Source organism: Ambystoma mexicanum, chromosome 1p, assembly GCF_040938575.1.
Source record: "Ambystoma mexicanum isolate Mex_15411 chromosome 1p, UKY_AmexF1_1, whole genome shotgun sequence".
Lineage (NCBI taxonomy): Eukaryota > Metazoa > Chordata > Amphibia > Caudata > Ambystomatidae > Ambystoma > Ambystoma mexicanum.
In genome coordinates, this window is record NC_090921.1 from 1042368960 (window position 1) to 1042382021 (window position 13062).

Below are 13062 nucleotides of genomic sequence, written 5' to 3' on the forward strand. Positions count from 1 at the left end.
GGAGGCGAAGAGATCCACTTGAGGGGTTCCCCAAAGGGCGAAGATCTCCAGGAGAATCTCCTGACCCAACTCCCACTCGTGAGAGATCGCGCTCTGCCTGCTCAGAGCGTCTGCCGTCTCGTTTCCGTCTCCTGCCAGATGAACTGCCGAGATCGAAACTTCCTGCTGGATTGCCCAGAACCAGAGCTGCATCGCCTCCCTGCACAGAGAAAGTGATCCTGCCCCCCCTTTTTGTTGAGGTAGTGCATGGCCACCGTGTTGTCTGTCAGAATCAGGACATTCTTTCCTCGCACAGTCTGCAGAAAAGCCTTCAGGGCTAACCTGACGGCCCTCAGCTCCAACAGATTGATATGGAGTTTGGACTCCGACGGAGACCAATGACCGCTGCCTGTGAACTCGTTGGCATGAGCTCCCCATCCCGTGAGGGATGCGTCCGACACGATCGTCACCTCCGGCCAGGGCAGCAAAAATGGAGCCCCCCTCATCAGATTGCCTTCGTCGGCCCACCACAGAAGGTCCTGGGCGACCGAAGATGGCACCTGAACAAGGTCCGACATCCTGCCAAAGGATGGAGACCACTGGAGCTTGAGTGCCCACTGCAAAGATCTCATCCGCAACCTGGCCTCTGGCACCAGAAGAATGCAGGATGCCATGAGGCCGAGCAGTCTCAAGAACTCGAACGCTAGGAGAGTCTGGGCAAGTTGAAACTTGTGCACCATCTGCTGAATATGAAGAGCCCTCACCTGGGGAGGAAAACACTGCCCCAGGGACGTGTCGAGCACTGCGCCGATGTACTGGAGCCTCGGAGTTGGTGTTAAATGGGACTTCTTTAAGTTGAGAGAGAAGCCCAGCTTGTGGAGGGAGTGGCAGGTGACTGACAGATGATCCAGGACTTGCTCGGGAGAGCGCGCCCTGATCAACCAATCGTCCAGGTAGGGGTAGTCGTGAATCCCCCCCTTTTACTGAGGTGCGCTGCCACCACTACCATGAGCTTGGTGAAGACCCTCGGGGCGGAGGTCAATCCGAACGGCCGGACCCGAAACTGAAAGTGCGAGTCGCCAACCGCAAACCTCAGGAACTTCTTGTGCTTCGGTGGATCGGCACATGAAAATAAGCATCCTTGAGGTCGAGACACAGTTCCACTGTATTGATTTTATATTTAGTATCTCGTCCATTTCAGTGGGACATGTTTCTCCTGTTCCATAACGATTCCCCAGAGGCCTCCTAGTTCTCACGTTCTCCCCATTACCTCTGGGTTTGCAGGAGAACGTCCCCGGGGGCCTGCACTCACTCGGGTTCTCTTAGTTCGCTACATTTCTCCACCTTCTCAAGGCCGGTGTCCCGCTCTCGGTCATCTCTTGCTCTGTGACCAGGTATGGCTGTGGTAACCGGACATCTTGCTGCCTCCTCAGCGATGTGGTTTCGGCATCGTTTGATGGGTGCACTGCACACCATGAAGTCATCATGGTCACGTCACCACTGGGATTTGGATTCCCGTCGCCTTTCCTTCTCGCTGCATGAAAACGCTGGGTCTTCAAAGTTTCGCTCTCACATTAATTTCCAATTCTCAAAGTCACGAATTGGTGGCTCTCCTCGACTCTGCCTCTTAGGAATTACGCTGTCAGGGGGGCTTCTGCTGCTTATGTTTGCTTCAGTCTGATTTGCCTCGGCGGGTGTTCCATTTTCAGTTCACTCATCTCAGTTAAATTGAGGCCTCTCATCTTTCATGTTCGTAACGGTATCTTTTGGTTTTGTCTTCAGCCACATCTCTAGACTTCACAATGTTTTCCATATCTGATAGTCCCATACAGGCCCCCATTCCGACGGCTTAGGGAGTTACTCACAGGAATGGGTGTCCTTGTCCCCAAATGGAGGAGTCTCTCCCAGTGAGGTCCCACTTGGCCCTAGCGAGGGTCTTGCGAAGCAGGCTCACCTCCCTAGCCTCAAAGGGGGAGGCTCCTCCTTGGAGAGAAGGGACGAATTCCCTCAATTCGTCACAATCCCTATAATCCCTACTTCCTAAAAGGGTAAAGTTGTTTTTGACCTTGAAAACATCTGATAATCCACCCTTCCTACAGGGGTCAGATTCTGTACCATTCTCTATGCATCCCTAGAGCTATCTATCCTTCAGGTAGATAGGTCATGTCTTTTTCCTGGGACCTGGTATTTCCCCTGTACGCGTTATTTCACCAGGTAAACCTGTTACACGTCCTTCCTTTGAATGAAAAAATTTAGAGAATCGAACAGGTAAAATGTAGTGTTTTCTCCAGGTGACAATGCCCACAGTCCTTCCGCCCCTACAGGTGAAAGGTAATTTATCCATGATCAAATACCCATACCTTAAAATTGACAATTCTCTTTCAATAGGCACACGTCTAGCGTCCATCTATCTTTCGGGTGACGGTCCATGGGGCTTGAATCTCCTTTGCTCATGTTTTCCAAAGAAAGCTAATCTCTGAAGTCACCCTTCCTAAGAGAAAGGCAGTCCTCTCTGAATCCATCCTTCCTACGTGCAGGCTGTAACGGTTGGTACTGGTCACAGCTAATTAACTTTGCAACGGTGACTTCACAGTCATTTAGAAAAAGTTATCATATCAAACTGCTCCAGCTCCACACTCCAAAAAAAGACATCTGGTAATATTGCCATCCCTCCCCCAACATTTCAAAAGGGTCTGCTCCCCTTAAAGAAGAGTTGGCTATCCCTGACCTCAATTGTGTAAGTGCTCCTCATACGGTTTCTGGTGCATGGCCCAAATCCTCCCAGGCTGCCTTTGCAGTCTAGAGGGCTTGAAGGAGTAGGTGTACAGCTGTTTTGTTTGTATGGTGTAAGCTACTCTGTCGATGCATTTTCCAGAGGCAACACTCCCCCATGTAATTCACAATGTGCCCTGTTTACTTGCTATTATTACTGTGGAAACACTTACACAGGCTGTTCAATCTTTGAATTGGATATTTATGTATTCTCATTTGTTACAGAGCAGTGATTTCACTTGTCTCCAAGGGGCTATCGCAGATTTGTGGTTTGACCGATTATTTACGATGTGCTTACTGTGTACAATGTTCAATAAAAGTATGTTAGGGGGAAATGAACACTAGAGGGCAGCTTGAAGATCCATATTGTACTGGGCCACTCTGGTGATTGTACCTCAATCTCCACCAGGCCATGTGCTCCACTGTGGAGCGCAAAACTCTAATTCTAAATTCATAAGCGCATATTAAAAAGAAACCAAGGGAAACCCTAACGGATTATTAGTTAAGATTGTAAGTGACTGTCTATGGAGTGAGCCTGCTTTACAAGTGTTAGAAGGAAATGGCTGCATCGCGTTAATTTTAGCAAAAACATACCTTCAGCATACCTATTATCTCTACTTTTCCCTCTAGCACCCTATTTCCTACAACCACCAACCTCACTGAAAGAGGAGTAGGGCATTGTGATAAAGCTGTTGCTGGTGACCTATAGCAGATATTTTCCCGCCTTTTAGTCCTCCCAAAGCTTCTCACCAACATAATTACAGCTTTTGAATGGCCTGAGGAAGGAGAACAGGTTGGCAGTCCATATTCAGGGGCAAGTTAATGTTATATCTCATCTTCTGTTGGCAACACTGTTTTGTCTCCATTTGTCTCCAGCCCTAATTCCATAGCAGGAGATGACGATGACCATGTGGTAGGGTTTATATGGAGAGCCAAAGCTATCCCCATGAAGGCCCTTGCCTCCTTTGTGCCACCTGCCCATGCAGGATTGGCAGATTACTGTGCAGCCTATTTGGTCGCAGGAGAATTTGCTGCAGACTTTTTGACAAATGTTGCCGCATATATATCTGGGAGGTGGGTTTAGGGAATAATTATTGTAGGGGAGTTAAAGGGGTGGCTGCGGGGGGTCTCCCCCGCATATATATGTGCAGCAAAATCAACCTGTCAAAAGGAAATCTACCAATTCTCCTATGACCAAATGGATTTGCTGTAATCGCCCTTAATCTCCTTTGCTACCTGTGTAATGTGATGGGAGGAATGTGCTCTGTGTGTTGAGTGCATGGTGTAACTGTATCATGCAAGTCTGTTCTTGGACATATGGTGCTGTGTATGATGACAATATCTGTCAGACCCTCGCTGAATCGGAGTATATGTAGCGGGGAATGATATATCATCTGACATGATGGCATTGCCGTCCATGTGAAGTTACAACTAGCCTTCTGAGTGTGTATCTGGCATATGATAGCCCTAAGTGGGCATGTGAGGCTAAAGCCATCTACCATCTTTTTACTTGGTCATTGCATGGGTGTAGCTGTGTATGCTAGACTGCCCTTCATTGCAGTATGTATACAGATGAGGTGCTATTCAGCATATGATGATGGTATCTGGACATTTGAGACTGTACTTCAGGTACATTGGTTGCATTTGTGCAGCCGCAAGTTTTTCTTGAATATAATGGCAGAGTATGTCAGGCTGTATCTGGGCATATCATGGCTAAAGCTGTTTTATTAGGTTGTGCTTGGCAAAGCACAGCATAACTCCGTCATGCGAGGCTGTACTTGGTATATACAAATCTATACCCAAACAAGATCTGTAATTAGCATAGGATGGCTTTGACTTGGGAAAAGATAACCGTTCTCGGGAAATGCTTCTGTACTAAGCACAGGTCGTGTGTACCTTGACATATGAAGGCTTTGCATAGGCCTTTTTTTATTTAACTGGCATATGATTGAGATTCTGGGGCTTGCAAGGCTGTACCAGGGAATTGATGACTATACCCTGGTGCGTGATGGATCGGGGTTTGTGATTCTGCACCTGCCATGAAACAAAGCTAGATTTCTGGGTTTTGCCAATGATTCTTTTCAGTTTCACCACACAATCTAATGAGCACTTCACTTCTCTTTGCAGGAGCCCGAAGTCCAAGCACTGCAGTTCCTGTAACAAATGTGTCTCCAATTTTGATCACCACTGCAAATGGTTGAACAACTGTGTAGGAGGACGGAATTACTGGTATGGCACATAAAATATAAAATGTGGCAAAGTACCCATGATTTTACCTGGCTTCCAACATTTTTCTGTCTTAAGTTAGTTCAATGCACTATTCGTAAATGAGGTTCTGCTGTGTAGACCCTTGATCATGTTAACATGAATACAAGCGATTCCATTCGCCTACCCTAGAAACTGGAAAAGGTCAAACCATTACTGCAGACATTTTTCATGAATATCTATGCATGTAACATCCGTTAGTCAACAGTGGTGGACCAGCTGAACGTATGATAATATATATTTTACAAACACACTTTATTCTTGCCAGGATGGGTAAGGAAGAAACATCTATATGTCAGTTTTCTCTTCAAAAGAAATGGATGTTGGATCTAAACCATCAAATTAAATGGATGGCAGTACACAGACCAACACCCACCACTATTTGATGACGGCTCACACATAACAGATAGCAGCAAACACATGATGATTGATGGCAACCCACACACACAATCTATTGCTGTAAACGCATGTCCAATGGATGGAAACATGTGCCACAAGCAATTGGAGTGGTGATGCTTACAAACTGAACATATCTAGTTTTAATGATTCATTCTACAGACCAAATGTATGATTGGACCCAACAAAACTTTAATTAAAAAAAGACAGATTTATTAATTATCAAAAGTAGATAAAGAGGTGTATCGTAAAAAACATTTGAATTTCATTTTGTGTCATGATTGATACAGGTAAAAATATTTTCTCAAACAATGTACGCAAATACATACAAAACACAAAATTCAGAAACTGGGTGGACAAAACAGCACATATAATTAGTGACCATTTTGTGTCATGAGAACCCTAATTTATTCTTGTGGGTATCTCAGATTGTCGACATGTTTCGGACTTATTAAACATTACACTTCCCTAGTGTCTTTTTTGCTGTAAATTTATGGGCCATCTTCAGGACAACATTTCTTCAATATAGTCAGTAATTCATCTATACCCCAAGTTGATGTTCATAAGTAGTTTTCTAAAAAACACAAACATATAAGACAGTCATATAAATTAAGGGTCCTTGTTTGACGGTGATTCAAAAGTTGACTCGACTGTAAGTAACTTTCACATGATACACAAACAAAGGTTACAGTATATCTTAAGTAACTTGTTATACAAAACTAACATAAGAAACAAACATAATCACTCTTAATTAGCGTTTGCTGAAGGCGTAATTAGTTTCTCTGTCTTCACAACAGATTAATATTTCTTTTTTGTCAATTTTTATTTGGCACATGACTGTTCCTACTTGTTATTTCTTTTACGGTGATGGGGTTAATTAATATTCCCTTATGAAGATTTCTCACACTGGTACCCTTGAGGCATATACTAACTTCAGGGGCTAGACACGGCCAAACCACAGAAATACATACGTCGCAGTCTATTGTTAACAGGCCTCAAAAACACATCCTTACTGTTTGCAAAGTGCTCGGGGGAGAAAACTTACATTAGAGATGTGGCGTTTAAAATATCAATCCCCACATGGGCCGTTCGCGTTGGTTGAATGCGTTAGCAGACGTATAATAGGAGCTGATTTGGTCACTTCTGAGCTTGGTTGCACTATAAAGATGTAGGATCTCCTATAAGTAAACATTATGGTTTGTATTACTTCGCTGTCTGACACAATTCAGACAGGTAAAGTTGGCAAAAAACGTACTTTACAATTTCGTGGATGGTGGAGAAAGTAGTTTAGAACAGAGTCTGCAGAGGACACGGGCTTCATCCTTTCAAAACCCAGGGAACGAGTTCTATAGACTGACAAAATGTATTTTGTTGTTATATGTATGTCCACTAGAATGAACATGCAAAATGTCATTAGTGTTAGAGAGCAAGCTTTCATTGTTATGTTGTAGTTTTACAAGCAAAGGCTGCTTATGGATGTGCTTTATCTTCGAGAGGGGGGATGGAAGCTTGACCGCCTCTACTGTGTCATAAACGAAGATTGATCTCTAAGGATGACACAAAACATAATTATTTATTCCGCTGGACTTTTTCCAGACAAACTCACTCAAATCAGGCGTGATTTCAATATTAAACACATCAGATTGATGGAAAACATAGCTCCTGTTGTGCATTTGTGTTGGCGACTCCTTTCATTCGGAGGACTCCCAGTTGTAACACATAATTGTAAACAAAGCCTTACAAGGCTGACACAAAATATTCGAACAGCGTTTCAACCCTGACAGTTACAGGACCAAACCTAAATGGGATGGCTCTGTCTTCTATAGTCATGCCGGAAGTTACCCGCAAAACGCGTGTCGATGCCTACAGCTCTCTCGATATCGCAGACGTTAGTGGACTGGGCTCGGCAGGATTGCTTTTATTCCTGAAGCCGGCCATGTATCACATGATCGGCTGACGCGAACATTTGTTGTCACGCAGCTGCGTGTGCTTATCTTTACATTGAAAGGGGTACACAAGCATTTTACGGCATAATAATGGCAGCATTTCTAACCAAAATGCATTTCTTTTTTCAATCAAATGCGAAAATTCCAGTGGTCAACAAACCAATTATTGAAAATGGTTTGAAAAATGATTGACCCAAAGTACTATGTAGTACAAATAAGAAGTCTACAAGTGTGGTGAAACCGTTTTATAGAAGGCAGATTCATGTCTTGTGCCTAATATGTTATGTCTCGTATTACACAGAGGATCAGGGAAGGTTGCTAGTCCACGTTGTTATAAAAGGGTATTTCACTCAATCGACACGTTCAAACCCTGTTTCACTGTCTCAAGGATATAAATCAAACGTTGTTCGCATCGAGACAACACGCTTTCTCTATTGCCCCCTCTTGGTGTAGCTCAGTATGTTTGTGTTTTATTAGCTCATAATGAGCTACTAAGGGTTTCTTTTCCACCTAGTTTTTTAAACACGATCTGTGCTCACAGATGCATTGTTTTATGGGCCTTTTCTTTTAGCCGATGTAGAGTAAGTCGCCAGGGCACTTAATGCCATAAACGACCCAATCAGTTGAGCAGTTCGAGAAACTTCGCAGTTGCCACATTTTGCCATTTAGGTCAATAGATGTCACATTCTTTGTCAGTGGGTAGGCAGAGCATTGTCCGCACTGAAAGCGCGTGGCTATCTCGTAAAACCCACCTATAAGCGTGCGCAACACACAAATAGGGAGAGATGTCTATACCCTGAAAAGAAAATCAAAGAAGACAAGATTACATGTGTAAGCCCTTATAGTCCAATCAGCAATGGCCTCTGGAGAATAGTCAAAAAACATTGGCATATTCTGAAATGTTAGTGCATACATATCCTGTCAAACAGAAAATCGACCAACAGACCACCCTATGGGGGTTGCCTCCTCTGATAGGCAATTTCAAATGCACACAATGCATTCAATATTAAGGTTTTCAATATATAAGTTTCAATATATGGGCATTCGGTATACAATATCTCGGTATAAAGGCATGTAACCACGCAGTGTCGTAAGGAAGGGGATACCGTGTCTCACCCTTTGGTGTTCCACTTCACTCCCTGAAGACCCCCCCATCCAGGTGATCCACCCTCACTGGTCCAACTCCAGGAACTGGACCCAATAGCGATGGCCATGTCCTGGCCACCTTGATGACAGATCCCCAGGGCAGGGGCGTTGCTAGGGGGGGGGCTAAGGGGGCTATAGCCCCTGATCTTTTGGTTGTAGCCCCGGATAGAATCTCAGGAGCTACAGCCAAAAGACTAGCTAACCCCCAGTCCCAACAGTTCCGACATCAGCTTAGCCCCGGGTCTTTTCCAGACCTAGCAACTCCCCTGCCCCGGGGACTAGTGAGTGAGACACCTTCAGGTTTCTCACACATCCCATCCCACGATGACGCATGCTAGCACACAGTAAGCATGTGTGGTAAACCTCACCCACCAAATAGAATGTCTGCCAGTACAGACCCACACAAACCACACCACAACATAACACTACACACATCCAAGCACACACCCTCATTGTAATGGTATACAGTGATTTCAGCAAAAACTATTTCAGAGAGGGATTTTTTAACGAAATGGAAACAGCGAAATAAAAAGATTAAAAAAAAGAAGAAAAAAAAAATATATATATATAACATTTCTGAGGATTGTGGAATCTGCTTAGATCACATGCTGTGCATAGGCAATCTAGTGGAAGCTGCAAAGTATTACAGTTTTCGAAACTGAAAAAGGGACGTCGACAGGGCGTGCCAGTAATACTATCCCTAGTGTGACGTCCACTGTACCCATGATCCTTCAAGTGTCGGGATCCCTCAGATTGTTTTTTCCCGCCATTCTAGACGGACGCGCATAGCAGAGTTCGTTTCGGCATAAAGCCATCGACTACTTACAATTAGCGATAGTATTTCTTTCTATCCTTTCACCGACCTCCAAAACACCATGTGGATGAAGATAGAAAAATTGCCTGTCGAAGACTACCGCGACAGACCTTTCGGCCTTGGAAGGTCACCCCAGGCCTCGGCCCAGACAGTAGGGAGAAAGGGGGGAGGCCATTGTAGGATGCATATACTCCCCTTCCTAGACTTTATTCGCCCAGCTGCCATAACCATAACCTAGAATAATGGAAAATACACCTTTTAAATTTTGCCCCAAGTGTAATCGCAAATTCCTGTGGTTAGACATTTAGTTTGTAACTTGTGTCTTCCAAGAGACCACGTCGAAACGTCTTGTCGCGCGTGCAGGCTTTTCAAGCCAAAGACGTTAAAGGACTGCTCCATGAAACTCTGGGCCCACTACCCAGGCAACTCAAGGCCACGGAGGGAGAGGGCGCCTTTAGCAATGGCAGAGATACCGTCCTTTTGGACGCCGAGGGCAACGGAGTAGCTCCAGCTACTCAAGCTTAGGCCCCTGACACCGTAGGACAGGCCGGCAGCCATGTTGTGGGGACTACACCCGGCGGCAGTAGCGCTCAAAAGACACACACCACTAAGCAGATCAGCCCAGGTTGAGACTCGGCACATGGGTCGAGTGATCGACAACGTTCGACACCCAGGGAAGGGTCCGCTGAGTCCCGGTCCTCTGAGCAATCTCGTTCGAGATCGCCACATGACAGGGCTCAACCGTCGAAAGATGGTAAGGGTGTCGCTTGCAAAACTCCCTCCTAAGGTTGATCGTCCGCGGACAAGGCCTCGGTCCTACCCGCATTCCGAAATTCGACGCTCAACGTCAGATAAGGTGACAGGCCACAAGAAGTCTGTAAAACACTCCTATGGGCCCCAGGGGTTGGGGAAACATCACAAAAAGACATCAAAAAGCCCTCATAGGGACAAGATCCCTCCTAGGGAAAAGACACATCAGAATGAAAAGACTAAACAATCCAGGCCCATAGAGAAACCTAAAGATTCTAGGCCTAAAGCCCAATCCCACTGATGAGACTTGGGACTTTCCCCGCAATCTGTAGTGATCCCAAGTTCCAAAGAATGGTCTTCTCAAGATATTGACATAGTGATGAGAAGAGTGACCTTTATGGCCAATTTGTTTAGAAAAGAACCCCGATCACCTTCAGAGCTTCAACTCCACTCCCCCACCACTGCTCCATCTGGAGCTCAAGCCTCTGCCTTACCTACTCAACCCCCTTCTAAAAGGTCTCATTCAAATGCTCCTTTACAGAGCAGTCATAGATCTTTATGACCCTGAATCAGACCAAGAAGATCTCTCCTTTGTAGAAACAACTGACCCTTAGTTTATTGATAAGGATACAGAGGACCCTTATTATGGGGGTGATGAGGACCAAGAGGCAGACCAAGAAGCCAAAATGTACTCTATAGATTTCCCTCTTAACCAAGATACTCCAGTTGTCGATTCTCCTATTGATAATCAACCCCTCCTTAATGAAGTACTAGCCAAGGCGACTAAGCACTTTCCGAGTGACACCCAGGAGATACAGGAGGATAAAGACTTTGCAGAACAAATCCTTGGGGACTAAAAGACAGTGGCCCAGTTTATCCCGCTACTGAAATCAGTGCAGCACAGAATACAGCCATCTTTAATCTCACACGGGCCGTAAACCCACGTGTGGAAAAATTATTCAGACCCGCACCTTCAGACCCATTATATATTAGAGGGCAACTGAAACCCGACTCATTAGTTGTTACTATAACTAGAAAGGGAGCAGGTACACCCCTTGCTTCCTCCAAGGCTCCTCCCGATAAGGAGAGCAAAAAGATCTATGCCATGGTCAGAGGCGGCCTGTCAAACAAGAATAGTGAACAACGCAACACTCCTGGCTAGTTACAGCTGCCACAAGTGGGAGGAAATGTCTGCTTTACTTTCGTCTCCCCCAGAGCCACTCAAATCCCAATTAGCACAGGTGGCTGGAGATGGGAGGGCAGTGTCTAGCTGTCTCCTTAAAACCAATTTTGACGTGGCGGACAATGCCGGGAGAGTAATTGCACAAGGGACAGTTATTAAAAGGCATGCATGGCTGCGCCAGTCTGGTTTTAGACCAGAAACACAAGCCACTTTAATAAACATGCCGGTTGAACCGAATGTGCTTTTCCGTAATGCCGTAGAAGACGCCCTTAAAACAGCAAAGGACGAGTATGACATGCTGGAATCTCTAGGTCAGCTCACTAACAAGCCTACAGGACAAAGGGGTAATGGTAATTTTTGCCAAAATTCTCAATGAGGATCCAGCTGCAATCAAGGTCAAGGTTCCTCCTGGGGGAAGTAATCTAGGCCAATCCTCCCAGGGCTATCCCAGAGGACAACGCAGAGGTTGTGGTCGGGGCAGAGGCCCTGCTCGAGGTGGCACACCACCTCAGAGCAAGTGACATTCCGCTCCAGGTGCTCTCCCATGCTTCTCCAGTAGGACGCACTTCACCCACGCATCGGAGGGAATCACCTTAGACAGATGGGTGCTGTCCACAGTAGCAGGCGGATAATGTATAGAACTACTCCAACGTCCCCACAACCACCCCATGACAGAAGATCCACTCAGAAGAACATCCGCATATCCTTCTCAAAGAGATAGCCACACCTCTTTTAAAGGACGCAGTCAAAGTCGTGCCGGCCAACCAGGTAAACAGGGGTATTTAGTCAACTTACTTCCTTGTGCCAAAGACGGAGCCAACAATGCGCCCAGTATTAGATTTGTATGTCAATCCACAAAAGTTCTTCATGACTACGCTACAAGAGGTAATCCCTCTACTAAAAAGGGGGGATTACATGGCAACACTGGATATGAAAGATGCCTACTTTCGTATTTCAATGTTCCCAGCGCACAGCAGATTCTTGTGTTTCAAGATGGTGAACCAGCACTACCAATTCAAGGTTCTGCCCTTTGGGATAGCCTCGGCTCCAAAGGTATTCACAAAGGTACTGGCGGTGGTGGCAGCGCACCTGCCCAGGAAGGCAATCCCACTGTACCCTTACCTGGACGACTGGCTCATTACAGGGGAATCGCCCCTGATTAGCAGACAAAACATTCAGAGAACAATGAACGTCGTCTTTCAATTGGGCTTCTCCATCAACAAGAAAAAGTCAAGCCTAGTGCCAAGCACTACAAAACAGTTCTTAGGAGCTGTCTTAAACACAGAAGAGGGGTTGGTCTTTCCATCAGAGGAAAGAGTAAAAAATGTGTTACTGCAAATACCACTTTATCAGGCCGGCTGCCAGATAAGGGTGCGCAAGGTTTATAGTGAAAACGTCGACTGCAAAAATGTTGAAAAAAAATAATGTAGAAAAAAAACAACCCCCTGTTTATTTTTACTAGCTAAACCCAAAAACAACATACAAATAAAAAAAAAAACATTCGAATTTTTTTTCGACATTATTTTATTTTACTTTTTTTTTCTCGATATTATAACTGGATACCGGTGCGCAAAGCTATACGTTTAATAGGCATGAAGGCATCTTACATTTACCTGGTTCCTCACGCGCTTGCACATGCGTCCCATGCAGGAGTGGTTGGCGAAACAGTGGTCTCAAGCAAGTGGTCAGTGGGACGATCTAGTGGTCGTTTCGCCAACACTTGTACAAAATCTTCGCTGATGGACGAGAGAAAATGTAACGAAAGGAAACATTTCTACGATCCAGAGGTACAGGTGGTTGTCACAGCAGAC

General features: G+C 45.3%; 1 protein-coding gene across 2 annotated transcripts in view; it reads left to right on the forward strand.

Annotated features, from left to right (window-relative positions):
* Positions 1-13062, forward strand: part of LOC138447857 (palmitoyltransferase ZDHHC1-like) — a 1205337-nt gene that overhangs the window by 355439 nt on the left and 836836 nt on the right. For both annotated transcript variants that reach the window (XM_069604299.1, XM_069604307.1), the window contains one exon: positions 4879-4980. In XM_069604299.1, the coding sequence (XP_069460400.1) occupies positions 4879-4980 (102 nt within the window). The remainder of the gene's footprint in view (positions 1-4878; positions 4981-13062) is intronic.